General features: G+C 41.0%; 1 protein-coding gene across 1 annotated transcript in view; it reads left to right on the top strand.

Annotated features, from left to right (window-relative positions):
• TCERG1L (transcription elongation regulator 1 like) overlaps nt 1-17,475 on the top strand; it is a 163,678-nt gene that overhangs the window by 103,225 nt on the left and 42,978 nt on the right. The window contains exon 5 of the mRNA XM_028729901.2: nt 1,258-1,383. Within this exon, the coding sequence (XP_028585734.2) occupies nt 1,258-1,383 (126 nt within the window). The remainder of the gene's footprint in view (nt 1-1,257; nt 1,384-17,475) is intronic.

Below are 17,475 nucleotides of genomic sequence, written 5' to 3'. Positions count from 1 at the left end.
TTTTATTTGTACATTGGTTGAATATTTTTTATCATTCTTCTAAATGAATGAATGAATGAATGTTTTGTGCACCCATGGGTATGCAAAGATCAAGAAAGAGGATGCATATACTAAATGACAACATTGGTTTGAGGGTTGAACTAGTTCCTTGCCTGTTGCTATGCTACCCACTGAATATCAAGCCTTCCTAGTCTGGATCCCAGAACTTCATTCTTTGCCACATTGTAAGAAGTGGATTTATTTGCACAGATAGGATTCTATATTCTGGCTTGTGGATTATTCTGGAGGATATGCCATTTTCAATCTGCCTTCAAGCACAAAGGAAAAAAACAGCTGCTGAGGGTGGAGTAAGCACACATCTATAACCAAGTTGAGTCATAAAATGCCTGTATTAAAAACTTGAGCAACATTGACTATTATTGGACATGAAGATTGGTCCTGTCTTTTGGCCCCATTGGTGGTGACTGTGATGGCGGTGGTAAGAGCAAAACTGACAAAGATGAGATGGCTGGTGCCAAACCATTATTAGCTTAATGGCCTCGGCCCAGTATACCTGAAGGAGCGTCTCCACCCCTATCGTTCAGCCCGGACACTGAGGTCCAGCTCCGAGGGCCTTCTGGTGGTTCCCTCACTGCGAGAAGTGAGGTTACAGGGAGGCAGAGGGCCTCCTCGGTAGTGGCACCCGCCTTGTGGAACACCCTCCCATCAGATGTCAAGGAAATATCTGACTTTTAGAAGACATCTGAAGGCAGCCCTGTTTAGGGAAGTTTTTAATGTTTGAAGTTTTATTCTGTTTTTAATGTTCTGTTGAAAGCCGCCCAGAGTGGCTGAAGAAACCCAGCCAGATGGGCGGGGTAGAAATAATAATAAATTACTGTTATTGTTACTAAGCTGAAATTCAAAGGTGGGCTAGATTTGGGAGTTCTAAACTGGACAAATTCTAAACCCCCTCATCTATTTCTTAAACTCTTCTGCATCCCTTCCACTGGCTCCTTTTTCTGCTATTCAGTGAGGACTCCTCAGATTGAATGTATTTCTTATAGCAAGATGGGAGTAAAAATGAAGTGGGTTTATTTATTTTTCAAGAAATGTATTCATGTACATATTATAATTGTGTTGTAAAATATTTGCCAAGAAATAGTAATTGCTAACAGCATCTGATGATGCCCAAAGTTTAAAAAAAAATTAGAAAAAGAAAAAGGGGGGGGAGAGAAAGGAACCAGATTAGTAATGTGCTCATTATGGGTTTGCATGCAGGTGCTGCTTCTAGGATGGATACCCGAATGACTCCTCTGATGCCAACTCAAGTCACCAGGGTAGCGGCTATCTCTTCACCAGCTGTGACATTCATGGCAACCAATTTGGTGGATCAGACATTAACAGGTGTGTTTCTGTTTCGCTCTCCTGGTTATACTGCTACAGCATATGTTGCATATTTGCATATTTTTCAACCAGATACTTTCCCACAGCAATAAATGCCACAGTAATAAATTGAAAAGCCCTTTTAACAGAAATATTTGTAAAAGGTACTGAATGTATCGTGGTTACACACAACAAGGGATCCAAAATATATACAAATCAGATACATGTTTACATATTCTGTTCCAGACCATTGCATCAGAGGGTGATATTGCCTTTTGGAGCATTAGCATATTTTTATTTATTTGGCAAGATTTATATGCCACTTCATTAAAAAAAAGTGGTTTTCAATGTCACCTCATGTGTGATTTGTTGTTGTTTAGTGATGTCCGACTCTTCGTGACCCCATGGACCAAAGCATGCCAGGCACTCCTATCTTCATGTGCGATAGAGTACCTTAATTCAATAGCCCTCTTCAGGAATCTATCTCAACCCATGGGGGTTAAATTTTGGTGCCCCTCTATTGGCTGCTGTTGTTGTTGTTACCCTGCCCATCTGGCTGGGTTTCCCCGGGTTGATGTGACTGACTCTTATGTAAGACTGTTTATAGGAAGGGTTAGTGTTTGAGCTTTTATTTTTGTCTGCAGGTTAGTGGGTGGGAATATAATTTGATTTGATTTGTGTTCCAGTGCTGCCATTGTTGTTAGTATATTGTTTGATTTCATATTGAGTTGTATTTAAGTGGTTTATTGTTTCATTGCAATTCAATGTTGTTCCTTGAGCTGGGATTGTGTGAACAATGAAGAGGGGCTTACAAGTAATTTAAATGAATTAAGGGGTAGAGGGGGGTGGAGACATTCACACTAATTAAGTTCCTGTGGGGGGGGGGAGTGGTTAGTGTAGGGTTGCCATATTTCAAAAAGAAAAAATTCGGACACAAAAGTTGTTGAGTTATTTTAAAAGAAATTCGACGAAATTTGCACTTCCAACATGGGTTGCCATACGTTCACATTTTCCCGGACATTTCAGAGATTTCCGCCCGAATGCTTTTTATGAGGGCCAATTGCAGGCTATGTCTGGGAAATTCTGGACGTTTGGCAACCCTGTTTGGCTCCTCAACAGTAGTTTTTCCAGTTCCACAAGTTTATTGTTGGAATTTGTTGGTATGGAATTAGCCATATTTCTTATTGCTGCAGTGTTCATTGGTGCTACAAGCATCTAGGTTTCATTATACATCAGCTGGTTCATACACGGAATACAGCTGCAGCAGTATTGGCCACATGCAGAGACACACCCCAGTTTGGTGTCATCCACAAACTGGATGATGCTTCAACACCTTCATCCAAGCCAATTATAAACATGTTGGACAACAACAGGCCCAGGACAGAACCCTGCATCCCTTCCTCTTGTTAAAGAGAGGCAACTGTTTCAGGCATTGCATTATGACTGCAAAGGATGTCAAGAGAGGAGAAGTGTATGTGTGGACAGCTGACTGCTTACAATACTCTCCAGCTGCACCAATTTAACACATACAGTGTCTTGTCTTTTCCTTGCATATGTTTTGATGGGTATTTAGTCTTTTCCCAGTTGCTGGAGATTACCCATCAGTTGGACTGCCACTCTGTCACAATAGTGTGTATTTCACTGGAGAAATTAATGCCACAACATCGTCAATGTGTTATGAATTTTGAAATGCTAAAAACATTCGTCTTTTAGGAGTGGTATTATTTGCAGCAACGAAATGGAACAAATTTAAGGAACCTACATTCGAAAGGTGATTTTGAATATTTTGGAGAGATGCTTATTTTGATGGCTTCACAAAAGCACTTCTTTTATTGGACATCCTCCCGTTGCAGTATCCCTAAACCGTTGTTTGTTTTTTGTGAAAGAAATGTGCATAATTTTCTCTGCCAGTGCTTGGAGGGCACGACTTTGGATTTCAATACATTCCGCAGAGCCTGAGATGGACATCTTTAAATAATTTCCTGTATCCATGTAGAACAAGGCATTTCTTGGCCACATATAACTTAAAATTTACATTAAATGAATGCTACCAAGAAATGTATCAAGATGGATGTCATCATGCCTAGGAGACAGTATATATTATTTGAGTTTCAGGATCCAGATATCAGTTATTCAAGTCTGAAAGGTGACATTGTTATCAGGAAGCAATTGAAACAGAGATGTAATCTGGACAGATTTCAGAGCATCTTGCTGGGAACAGACAAATGTTAGCATTTCTCCCACTCCTGTTTTTCCTTATCTGTCACTCATAGGTCATATCCTCAATATCTTCCCACACAGACCCCACACACCCCACTCTGGTGTCATTTTCCTAACTGCCTTTAGCTATTCTTTCTTCTTTTTGCTAGAGGTGGGGGAGACCTTTGGTTCAGTTCACATTTTGTTTGAACTTTTGTAATTCACACTTCCTGAATCAACACACACATGGAAATTCAGCTCTCCTTAAAAATTTGCATTTCTCCAAATGTTGTGATTTATTTTTCCAACCAAAAAACTGGCATAAAAATATATGTGATAGGGGGAAATGTCGTAAAAATGCATATATTGCTGAAAACAAAGACTCATTATATTGAGGGAAATGGCAAAAAAAAAAGTATTTTAGGCAAAATTGCAAAAAAAAAAAAAGTTGGAGAAATGTGCGCTAAAATGCTGGCAAATGTTTGTGATTTATTTATTTTTTTAGTTCCAATCTATTGCAAAAACGTGAGAAACCAAAATGGATAGATTCCTACCTTTTGTTTTCCCCTATCATGTTCAGTTTTCCATCTTAATGTCTTCTTTCATATTGGTCTGATTTTCTTTTTTTAAAAAAATGCTTTATAAAGCAATATTTGTATCAAAAAAAGAGAGAAAGAACTCTGCAGATCCCTAATTAAGGAGCAGGAACTGCCAATGCAGCTCACCAGCCAAGTATTACAACCTGGTTTTCTGTGTGTTTGGCCTCAAATTTCAAAAACAGGGGGTTGTCAATCACCTGGCTGATGAACTGTATCAGACTTGATGGATCTTAAGATGTACAGACTTGCTGTAAATCAAGAAAATGATTGTTTGAGCCCCACTCCTTGAAACAGCAGTTTCCCAGCACCGTAGTGTTCATTGTAGTAGCTATGAATCAGGGTGAGGAACATTTTTCAGCCCAAGGCCTGCATCTTCTTTTAGGCCTCCTTCTGCCAGTAGAAAAAGTGGACACAGCAACAGATGTGGTTCTTACCTTTGTGTAGTAGGCTACATTTCAGCAACACAAAAATTAAAGTGCTCTCTCACTTTCTCTCTCTCTCTCTGAGACATTCTTCTGCATATTCCATCTAGGCAAGTGAAAGGAGACAGTTCAAGGACACATTCCAAATAGACAAAAGCACTCAAGGAGGATGCAGAGCAGGGCTAGTAAGGTGTGTGATCTAGGAAAAGAGCACGTGGTCCAGGCAGACTCCCAAGTGTTAGCTAGGCCTGGAAAGACACTGACATTCCTGTTACTGTATAAAATATAGCTGCAATAGCTAGCAATAGCTATTAATTGCTCCAGTTTCCTCTGTTGGGCTCACCACTTGGATTCCAGCTCCTCTTTCTCCCTCTTGGCTCAGAGGGCAAATAAACAATCCTGTTCAGCCCTGTTCCTGTGCAGGGCATTCACAATTTGAATCAAGCTGAACTTCTGGCCCCACTTCTGAAATTGCGCCTGTAGGCTAATCCTGCTCCTGACTTCCATGCCTTGCATACAGTGCAAATGAGATCCTATGTGCGAGCCACATAGGATGACTGTGCTGAACATATGGATGTTGGAGGACAGTACTAACCAAGGGCCAGGACATCAGGGCCAGGACACTGCTCGTGCTTCAAACTGTGAATAACTCATGAACAGGTGGTTGGAGGAGGAGGATTCACCCATCACGTGCAGTTATCTAACCAGCCAGCTACCAACATCTGTGAATATCCATGAGGTCTTAGGGTGGTGGGAGGTGGTTCCACTGAGGTTCAATTGACCAAGATCCTCTAAAACCAAGAGGCAGCTGCATCATTAAAACACAGCTGTTCTCCAGTAGTGGATTATTGTGATCTGGAATCTATCGACTGCATATTATGGATTGGATTGTGCTCCATTTTGTCCCAGGAGGATTATAATGGCTTGGAGAACATTATTTGCACTCAGTGGAGAATTACTGTGTGTACACATTGTGACATGATGTACACATTGTGTACATATTGTGTACACTAATCCAAAGTGTGTATTTTTGGAGGAGATGTTTATGTTGTAAATGATACCTAAACAGAGCTAGCAAAGGAAATGTCTCCACTGTTTTGCCAGAATGAAGATGAACAGCGAGGACTAAAAATGTAGCGCAGTTACAATAGCATTGTGTTGTCATGCAGAAATCCATTAATGGATATATGGGCATCCCTGGTTTCTCTGTATGTGGCATCTCTTCAAAAGTAGGCTCTTTTGATTTATTGTTTGTAATCTGTATATCATTGTCTCTTGCACACATGATTGCTCCCTGCATTCTGCCATTAATCACACTGTTTTTTAGCAGAGGCATCAACAGAAATGCTTGCAGTGATGTGCTTCACTTTTCAACAGGAAGGAAGCTTTTCAATCATTAGCTATTCATTTCTCAGACATTTGGCTATGTTTGTCACCTGAGAAGTTATGTGCTTTGGGGTCTTACAAATCTATCCTCATGAATAACTAAAATGTACATTTGTTTGTTTTCTCACTGAAAAGAGTTTCTTTTGAAAACATTGCAAAAACATGACCATCAGCATATGAAAGCTTCATAAAGATCATTGGTGTGATAGAGTAAGCTATCAACTCTATTACTCGTTCTGTTAATTCACATTATGATGACTTTCAGTTGATGGATTACCGATATTTTATTCATCATGGCATGGAATACTTTGGCTGCATTAAGCCTTTTGGTCAGAATCATTTCTTGTAAATACTGCCATGAGGTTTGATCAATAGTTCCCTTAAATCAAACCAGCAGCTTTGTAACAAGCTGTTTGGAAATCATCATTGTTCAATACATTGTATGTTTGCTTGTAAGATTTTATTTAGTGCCCAACTTCCCTAATATACCTTCCTTAAGATTTATGGTTATGTCTGGTAATGACACCAAACTTGGCAAAGTCTTGGAAACTTGGAGCATAAATTGGCACATTCACAAAACTCGGCCAACTGCAATGAAGCACCTCCATGGCTGGTAGTTCTTGTCTGGCTTAGATTTCAGTCTGAGCCACAGATGAAATAGTTGCTTCTGTCCAAACAAAATGCAGGGAATCAGACTGGAATGGATTCAAATAACCATCACACAGGTTAGTTTGAGAAGCCATTGTGTACCATATACTTGCCCATCATCAAGTGATCTCTGGGCATCTCACAACAGAAAGATATAGCACTCATGAAATAAATTAAAATATTTTAAAAACAGTGTGATACAAAAACAACACGCCATTTCCCTTCTCCACTTGCTGTTGACCAGTGCTTTTAGATGACTACATCCCCAAAAGCTGGTGGAAGAGGAAAGATTTCAGTTGGTGCTGAAAAGTAACAAAAGCAAGTAAGGGGAATCTTGGGCCCAGGAGCCAAATGTTATCCTTTTGGTCTCTTTATCTGGCTCCAAGACTCTTTGCAGGCCATTGGTCTGGCCAGAATGTGTCCCCGATCTCTGATAATGCTTCTTGCCTGTCTGGATGGAAGATAGAGAGAGACCAGCTTTCACTACAAAGGAAAATTTGTACATTTGTTGCTCTGACCAGTTTTGCATCTTGCCCCTCACATCACTAGCATGTCATACCCACCCCCAGAAGATAGCACTGAAGGGAATGTGGCCCCTGAACTGAAAAAAGTTCTCCATCCCAGAGCTATAGTTTTAACTGTTGCTGAAGCATTGGTTTGGTTTGAAACTGAATGTTTTTTGCTACTGTTTTAGTCATTTCTGCTTTATTTTTATGGCTTTGTTCATGTGGAACCTTTACCTTCAAATGTAGCATTCAAATATTATAAAAAAATAATGTTTTGTGGTTATTATCCACATCTGCCCAGCACAAGGTACCATGTTAAGACATATATGTTTGTATAAGCAGATAGATAATTGATTAAGAAGTGATTGCTCTTAATTACTCTCAGCTGAATTTGAGAATTGTTTCCACTGAGGAGCATTGTGTTGGAACTATTAGGAAAGTTTGGATGGAGTGTTTGATATCTGGATAGCCCTGCCAAGTGAAATGAAGCAAGGAGAGGGCCTTTTAAATGTTGGCACCTGACTATAGAATATTGTTCCCAGAGATGCTCATCTGGATCCTTTTGTAGAGCCAGGTGAAGACCTTTCTAATTCAGCCAGGATTTTAATTGCATTTTAAATCAGCCTTGGACTGGTTGCAGTTTGGTGTGGTTCTCAATGCTAATTGTTTATGCTGTCTCAGTAGAAAGGATTTATTCATTTATTTATTCATTTACCGTATCTTTTTAATACTGTTTTGTAAGCTTTACCAATGCCATATACATTGAATAACTGAACTCACAAGCCACTACTTGATGCTATAGTTGATAAAAGCTCTAACAGTAGTAGCTGTTGCTCATTGCAACTGCTGGGGCAGAAGACAGAGGGAGCCCAACCATAGGTGAAGGCAGAGCCAACTGATACCAATTTTGACCCCATCTTCTTCCCTACTGAGTTCTAGAAGGGCAATGTTAAGTTGTGGGTGAACATATCAGACGACACAGCGATTCTTCAAACAGCTCTTGTTTATTCACAGGCCAGAACAGAACTGAACTGAAGGGTTCAGCCAGCCTGCTTATATAGAGCTCCACTAGAACACAACAGTAACCAGTTTCTGTAACTATCCAATCACTGAACGTCACTTTCGACCCCTTATTTGCATATGTGGACCTGAACTATCTACAGTATCCCCCTGCTGGCCCAGGGTGAGAACTTCAGTATATAACAGGCAACACTGCCTAGGATTGGCCATGTTTTGTGGAATAAAATCCATAAACATCACAGCACATGTTTGAAAGGCATGGGTTCTTGAAAAAGATTACATTTGTTGATCTATTCTACTAGTAAATTGCTGCCTGTCCTTTAAAAACCCATGTCCACCTTCACTCCAGCTGCACATACCAGCTATGAATATAATAAGCTACAAGCCATATCTGCACAGTGGAAGCTAAAGTGATAAATGATTGTAAAATTGCTCACCTCAGTCCATGCAAGTGTGCAAAGGTCTGTGGGGAGCATTTAGCCTTTCCTACTGTACCGCTGACAGTAAACCAAACCTGCAGTTCTGCCACTCATTGCTGAAGAACAAGTCATTGTGTTGAAAACATGGGATGGCACCATGCTCATCATGGTGTGGAACATCTACTGTGCTAGAAACTTAAGTTCAAAATGGCTTGTCTGAGAACAGAGAATCTGCCAGAATCGGAGTAAATAAATTTGCCAGACAAAATGAGTGCACTTTTTTCGCAATGTTTTCTTCTTCCGGCAGGTGTAAATATTATTCTAGGGGAAATCTTCCTTCCCTGTTGCATGCAATGGCTTTTTTAAAAAACAACAACAACAACAACCCACCAACAACCTATTTTCTTGTCTAGTAGCATGGCTGCATTGTTAGATTTGAGCCTCCCTTTGTTTCTGCTACACTCTAGTTAGATGATCATTTTTCAATAAGATAACAACTGATTTTCATTTTCAGCATAAGATTATGACATGATATAAAATACACCTTTTTTCAATTTAAAACCAGACAATGGTTGAGAATAGCTTGATAGGTGCGAAGACATCACTGAATCCTCCACATGGCAAGAACCCAGCTAAGAGGCAGAGTTTGAATACTGTTACCCAGTTAAATAGAAGTCTTTTTTAAATGTCAAAGTCTTCATATATAACAGAATAGTATGGATTTAGTTGCTGGGAGGCAGTTTCTGCTTATGTAACAGAGCTTTAGAAGTCCACTTCAAACAGAGCAACTTAGGCCATTTGGCCAGAGATGCTTGAGGAATTCAGTCTTTGTAAATTTCAGTACAAGATGACCTGATTCACACCTCTTGGATGAATGTGCAAATTGGAATGTAGCTACCCACTGGATTTCAAATTTATCCAATGTTGTGATGCAGTTCTTGGAACTTTTTAAACATTTGCTGTGCAGAGCACAGCAAACAGCCTTTCACTATGTTAGGCTATTAGTCCAAATGCCTCCAGGTTTTCAGGCCGGAGTTTTTCCAAGCTCTACCTGGAGATGCCAAGCACTGAACTTCAGATCTTCTGCATGCGAACAATATGCTGTTTTTCTGAGGGGGAGAGAAAGAGACTACACATTTAAAATAAGCATTAAACAGAAGATACACATTAAAATACATTTTCAGATTATTACTTTAAAAAAAAGAAACCAACAGATTAATGAAATGGAACAGAATTGTAGGTTCATGCTTGGCACTGACTAGACATAGACAAATTTGCCTGCACTTATATTTGGCAAGCTTCCCCTTTGACATCAGATGTTGACACAGTAGTAAGAAGTAGAGTCAGAAGTGAAATAATGCCCATTTACACCACAAAGACCTCATAACCCACCTACTTTCAGCAGCCAGAAACATCATAACCAGACACTGGAGGGACCTGTCAGGAGTAAGCATGGACCAATGGTACCAAATAGTATGGGAAACAGCCTTACTAGAAAAATTAACCAATAAACTGAAACGGACACAAGGACAAACAGAAGAAGACGCCTTCACTCCGGTATGGCCCCCTTTATCACATACACAGCCCGACAAGATGACAAAAATCCACCAACAGCATACAAATTAATATGGCTAACCTGATCCAAAACACCCACCCACCCCACTCACACATGAAAACAAAGACCACCACAGCCAATCACAAACAAACAAACACACCCTAGGCCAACCCCAACCTCTCTCACCCCAAAGGAACACAAGTGAATAGCAGAGAACCTGCACAAGTGACACTGACACAAAACCCCACATATATTAAGTAAAATAGAAACATCACCGCCACCACCCCACTCACCTTCCCCACCCCCCTCTTTCCCCCTTTTCTTCCTAATGTCTCAACAAATGAAACTGATCTGTAAAAAATCTTACTTGGGAGGGGAAAGAGACATTGCACATACTTTTGTAAACAAAAAAAAAACTCTAATAAAAATACATTTTAAAAAAGAAGTGACATCTGAGAGCCCCAGTGCACACATAGAAGCCATTGTACATCTCCACAAATGTCTTTTGGTTGAATCTTGTTGTTTGATCATGCAAATCAATACTTCTTCAGATAGCGCTAGGGCTTGATGCTCTTTGTTTCTCTTGCTGAGCTTGACATCACAGCACAGTTATGGTAGAGACACATATTTCTTTTGGTTTTGTTTTTTAAAAATTGATAACAGGGACTGAACTGGAAAAGTTTTTCTCTTTTTGCTGATTCTTTAGCAGCACTGCAAAAGGAGGAGAAAATGACTACCTCTTCCTTACTGTATATTTGTGAACACTTTGCAAGTTTAAGGGAGGCAGTTGCAGAGCAATCCCTCCCTTTCTCTCACGTGACTAATCTTCAAATGCTTTGCTGAAGGGGGGGTCATGCCACCCCTTTAAACTTACAAAAGTTTTGCAAACTGGCAATTAAAAGCAGACAATCCACAGTGCAATGGACTGCATGATCCTTCCCCCTCTCTAAGTATGAACTGCTTTGTGGCTGGTCCAAGAAACATTTTTATCATCATCATCTCACTCAGGTTGAGGACTCAAGTTGGTTTACACAAATTAAAGCAACATAGATAAAATACAAAAAGCTAAAAATATTTAAAGGGTAATCGTTATAAAGCAACTGAACCCTAATAAGATTAAATCAATATAAAAACAAATTTCTTAAAATGTGACAGCTACAGCCACACGTTGGCCTAGAGAGCTTGTCCACAGTAGTTCAGGCACTGATGACTTGAAGGTTGGACTACTGTCATGCACTTGATGTGGGGCTTCCCTTGGGCTTGATCCAGAAGCTGCAGTTAATGCAAAATGCTACGGCATGGCTGATGACAGGAGTGGGACCCTGTTAGCATAGAACACCTCTGCTCAGAGTTCTCCTCTCGGCAAAGATATTGTAGAGCTGGGAAAGGTTCAGAAAAGGGGATGGAGAAACTCCCCTCTGAGGAAAGATTTTCTAGTTTAAGGAAAGAAGCAAGTAAGAGGGAACATGGTAGAGGTTTATAAAATTGTGCATGGTGTGAAGAAAAGCTTTTCTTCCTATCTCACAGTACTAGAACTTAGGGGCCTCCAATGAAGCTGAACATTGGAAGACTCATGACAGGCAAAAGGAAGTGCTCCTTCACACTGCATATAGTTAAGCAATGGAATTTGGCTCCCACAAGAAGTAATGATGGGCACCAATTTGGCTGGTTTCAAGAAAAGCTTAGACAAACTCATGGAGGATACTAGTGATGGTGGCTAATTCTGCCTCCAGTGTTGGAGGCAATTGCTGGGGAAAGCAGGTGGGAAAAGTGCTGTTATGCTCACGTTCTGTTTATTGGCTTCCATGTGGTTGGCCACTGTGAGAACAGAGTGTTGCACCAGATGGGCCTTTTGGCCTAATCCTGCAGGTTCTTCATGTATTCTTATGGGAATAAAATGGAGAGGGGGGAGAACTGTGTATGTCACTTTGAGCTCATCAAAGGAAAGGTGGGGTATAGCATGTTCTCCTTCATGGAGAGCACGTGTTGCGGTGGGGTCTGCTGAGCCACCCCTCTGTTACCAGACAGGGTCTCTAAAGATGGCCTGGGGCAGTGATTGGTTCACTGGGTTGCTGGGGTAAAAGTTACGTTGCAATTTTGGTGGGAGGGGTAAAATGTTTAAATACTCTGCACACAGCCTGGAGCTTTCTCTTTGCTGCGTGCAACGGATCACCCGCCCACCCGCCCTTTAGTAAGGGGTTGTTGCATTGACCTTGCTATGGCTGTCATGGGGTTGTCTGCCGTTGGGGCAGGGGCCTGGTAGGAATTTTGTCCATCTGGCTGATTGGCTGGGCCATTTGGTTTTTGCCTACTGCGTAGCAAATCGTCACAACTTGTAAGGTTGCTGTTAGGCATTGGTTATAAATTGGTGGGGGAGGGGTTAGGATAGGCTGGGCCTGCCCCTCCATGGTTGCTGCGGAAAGGGAATTCCGTTAAAGGAATCCTGGGGCTTGCCATCTTTTCGTCCAATCCCTGGAATGGGACTAGGGCCGGCAAGCCTTCAGGGAGCATGCGGGTGAGAAGTGAGGGTCTGTGACTCAGCTCCATTTCTCCCCGACTTGCTTTCCCCCGCACTGTCTTTCGGTGGTGCCCGGAAGTCAGTTCTGTCCCCAGGCGGGGGGACAGATAGTCTTAACCAATGCCTAAACAACCACTCACAGTTTTGTATTTAAATAAAGTTGTGGCCAAAATTATGCCAAAAACCTTAAACAAAAATTAAGTGTGCATTGTGAGTTATTTGGGGGGTGGCTTGGGGACCTCGAGATGCAAAAATGTAATAATAAATACAAAACAAAATATGTGAAAAATCTATTCTGTGTATGTTGTATTATTCCTATTCAATTAATCTGGACTCTGTAAATCCTCAAGTGTTGCAATATTCTAGCTGCTTGTATTACCAGAATATACAGCTTTCGAGCTGGAGATTATTTGTGGAAGAGCACAAAGCAAGGAATACTGAGATGTGTCATAGAGCTCTGCAGTTTGAGCCCTCCGAGAGCAATTGAGTAGGCTCAGCTCAGCTAGAACAGGCAAAGCACCAGAGCCAATTATGTGTGTAAAAAGCCTTGGGTATGCAGGTTTATTTGCACATCTCTGTAGCCGTTGCCGAATCAATGACTGTTAAAGGAGTATTTCTTTCCAATGAAAGCGGCTCCAGCTCTCCTATCCTCTCGCATACTCTCTTTCCAGCAGGCACATTAGGCACATAGTGTTCAAAATATTTTCATCAATCGCCTTGCCGTCTGTAAACAACGCGTTGATTTGTTAGCTGCTCCTGCAGTCTTAGAGAAGAAAAGGAATGGGTATCAGAGGCTTTAACCAAGCTGAAAATGCATACCTTGCTGTGTATAAGCAAACCAGGAACGGTTCATTTGCAGTGCACATAACCATGGTTGTGAAGCTGACAATACCCAAGTATTTGACATCATAACCTAAATCGGTGGGGAGGGGGTACCTTTTTCATTCTAAGGCCAGATTACTGGCAGGGACATTCCATCAGTGAGTGGAGCCAGACCCCAAAGCTATACCAGCACAAACACAAATACAAAGATGCACACACAGAGAGTCAAAAATATCTCTCTGACCACCTCTCATCAGCTAGTACTTTGCTGTGACTATCAGAAATACTGCAAATAAAGTAAAGAAGCTGCTTTGTGGCTCTCTTGACCTGATCTGTGAAAGAAATTATATAAGAAGAGCCTGTTAGATCAGGTCCATGGCCCATCTACTCCAGCATCCTGTTCTCACAATGGCCAACCAGATACCTATGAGAAGCCCCACAGCAGGACCTGAATGCAACACCAATTCTTTCCACTTGTGATTCCCAGCAACTGACATTCAGAGGAATACTCCCTCCATTGGTGAGAAAGAATATAGCCACCATACCTAGTAGCCATTGATGGCTGTATCCTCCGTGAATTTGGAATCCCTTCCCTTTGAACATTAGGTAGCTGGTGCCTCTCTTAAATTTTTGGCACCTACCTTCCTCTTTCAATGTGCCTTTTCGAGCTTTCCCAGTCTGGAAGTGTTTTGGAGATGGTTTTAATGTTTGTTTTGCTGCCTTGGACTGCTTTCAGAGAAAAGGCAGTGTAGGAATTGAATTAATGATTTATAATAATATTTTTTCTAATCCTCTTTTAAAGCTATCCATGCTGGTGGCCATTATTCTGTCCTGTGGGAGTCTATTCCATAGTTTAACGATGTGTGCAATATATCTGTATCTTGCTTTTCCAGCCAGCAGGTAGGCTAGGCTAAGTTAATATGTGTACATAAGCAGCCGTTCCTGTCATAAGATGCATATACAGTGAACTGAGCCCAGGAAATCCTGGACATCCCTGGATATACGTGCTTCTTTTCTGCTGAAGCAACAAAGGGGGTGCAGGTTCGGTCCCTTGCTAACAAATGGGCTGTCTTGGGATCCAGTGGATCCTCAGATGACTTTCCTATTTCCCCACCTAAACACCCAATTTAAATCTACTGTTGATAGCAGCACTATTGGTGGTGGTTCCAGAACAGGCCACATCTTTTGTTGATGCTGCAGGCTTTTTGCTGTGATGGAGCTTCCCTCACCCTCTTCTGTATCCAACCCCATTCCTTAGTCAGACAGATCAGATATTAGTATTGCTCCCTAGGTGCCCCTTTCTGACGTCAGCCTCAACCTGCTATGTATCCAGGTTTGAAGGTAGCAGGCTTTTCTGCATATCAGTCAGTAAGAGAGGCCTGTTGCTTTATAGTCTTGCATGAAGTTTTCCCAGACGTATCTGGTTAGCCACTGCTGGAAACAAGATGACGAATTATGTGGCCCCTTAGATCCACAAGACTGCTTTTACATTCTTATTACAGTGGTACCTCGGGTTACATACGCTTCAGGTTACAGACTCCGCTAACCCAGAAATATTACCTCGGGTTAAGAACTTTGCTTCAGATATTTGCATGCTTTCCCCCACTTCTTGGACTTCCTATTAAAGATGCTTTAAGAAGAGAAAAAACCCAAAAATAAGACAGAGAAGAATGACTGTATTTAGCTGAATACATTATAATGTAAACATGGTAAAAAGCAGCTATTTTTCTTTTAACAAAATATAGCCAGATGGTTGTATTTTGTGCATTCTTATGAATAAACTTTTGACAATTAAAAAAAACAACAACTTTGCTTCAGGATGAGAACAGAAATTGTGCTCCGGTGGCGCGGCAGCAGCAGGAGGCCCCATTAGCTAAAATGGTGCTTCAGGTTAAGAACAGTTTCAGGTTAAGTACGGACCTCCAGAACGAATTCAGTACTTAACCTGAGGTACCACTGTATAGGAAGGTGTGGAAGAGACGAGCACTACTCTTTGTGTTCCAGAGTCAGATAAAAAAGTCAGTGCTGGTGAAAGCATGATTTCCTCGTTCTCACTGCATTTACACTGTGATGAATTTTGAGTGCTGATTAGCAGCTGTCTCTTGTCAAAATATGAATGGAAGTATTTGGATGACTGATTGTGTCTGCCCACACTTGCCAGCTTTATGGGTTGTGAGATTTTTCTTCTTCTGCTCATTTGGATCATGCTCAGAGGTTTGAAATCAGAAGTAAAGACTTCACATTTCATTCACACGGGAATGTATCACTTTTTAGACGTGAACAGGGCCAGCTCACAAATGAGGCAAGATGAGGTGATCAACTCAGGCGGCAGGATACACAGGGGCAGTGAATTCCAATGTAGAACTTTATTCCTCCCTTGTTCCCGGTGTAGATCTTCCCACGCCCCTTCTTCCCTGGCAGGGAGTGAATCACCATTTTGTGGTTCACCTCAAGTGCCAAAATGTCTCAGGCTGGCCCTGCTTCAGCCCTTCATATCCTCACAGCTCCTTAAAGTCCCACAATATCCTCACAGTTCCTTCAAGCTCCCCCCACTCCATATTACCAGCTTGTTCAAGCTCTCTCCCATCTCCTCTGTGTCCCATCACCCCTACTTTATTCAAATCTCTGCCACCGTTTAAAACCACCATTTTAAAATATGTATACCATTATGTTTCTCCCTCCCTGCCTCCTTCCCTCCCTGACTTCATACAAATCCAGGATTTTGATGCAGCACTGCAAATCATTGCAGTTTTATGTATATAGAAATGTATATGGTGGGATAAATGTTTAAAACTGATGGTGACTCTTAATTCCCTGGCTGATTCACTTATTTTTAGAACGTTTAGGAAGAAATGCAACTCTGTTGCTTTCTACTACCAAGGGAAATGCCCTTAGCGCTGTAAAACAGTGTGCCTGCCAACATCCTGTCAGTGGTTCTGTTTTGTCCCAGCACTAATCTCAATTTGCAGAGTTAAAGTAAGATTAAGTAGCCTAAGAGCCCATCTCTGGTATCTCTTTATCTTTGCACCAGAAGTTTCAAAATTGTGAATGAGATTTCTACGTTGTGTGCACAGCTGATGCACCGCACTAGCAGCAATGCCCACAGCCATTCTCTCTGTGAAAGGAGCATCTGCCAGCAGGCCACTGGTGAGGAAGAGAGATGGGATTTAATTTGCTGGCTTCTTTTGAAGCAGACCACCAAAGTCAAGTTATTTTATAGATAACTTGATAAGTCGAGTTGTCAGATATATGGTTTCAATTGGGACTCAACTCAGAGCGTAAGAGCTGTCTCTTTCATGCCTTTATTTTCTATTGCTTACTTATTTACCCCCAAATTTTGTGCAATATTCCAGCCATTTCTATACAATGGCAGATAAGGCAGGCACCTGCTAATGTTTTGTTTTCATTATCTACTAAAGCCTTTTTTTTGTTTTTGTTTAGGGAAGTGTACTTAGACATGTAATTTTATTGTGTATATTCGTTTCAGAACTGCTGGTTTTTATCCAAATTTTGACCATGTTTATGCCTGTCTGTCTTTTATTGATATTTTATTTTGAATATTTTTATATTGTACTATGGTGACTGCTTAATTAATTGGTACATAATATTGTTAAATAAATAAAAATAAAGCAAATAATAAATAACTATATTTTATTCTGTAAGCATGAAACCTGTGTACACACACATGCACTCGTTCCTTTGAAATCAACACGGCAAATTGGTTATGGCTTCAACTTAATGTGTATGAAAACCATTATGTGCTACAGCAGAGGAGCAAAGCTCAAATCATGCACCTTCTCACTGTGCTTGCAGAAACAAAATTCTATGGTTAGAAAATAAAAAAAATGGGTATCATTTATGTAATATCTGAATAAGCGAGCCTGCTTAATATTGACAACTCTACATGCAATATGGGTGAGTGCATGAGCCTAAGGTCTGCTCTTACACCTCACTACGACTGTATCATACATGAAGTTTAGGTGGGACACACAAGCCACAGATTTCCTTCTTTGTCCTGG

This window comes from Podarcis muralis, chromosome 6 (genome assembly GCF_964188315.1).
Source record: "Podarcis muralis chromosome 6, rPodMur119.hap1.1, whole genome shotgun sequence".
In the NCBI taxonomy this organism is placed as follows: Eukaryota; Metazoa; Chordata; class Lepidosauria; order Squamata; family Lacertidae; genus Podarcis; species Podarcis muralis.
This window is presented reverse-complemented; position numbering and strand designations above follow the sequence as displayed.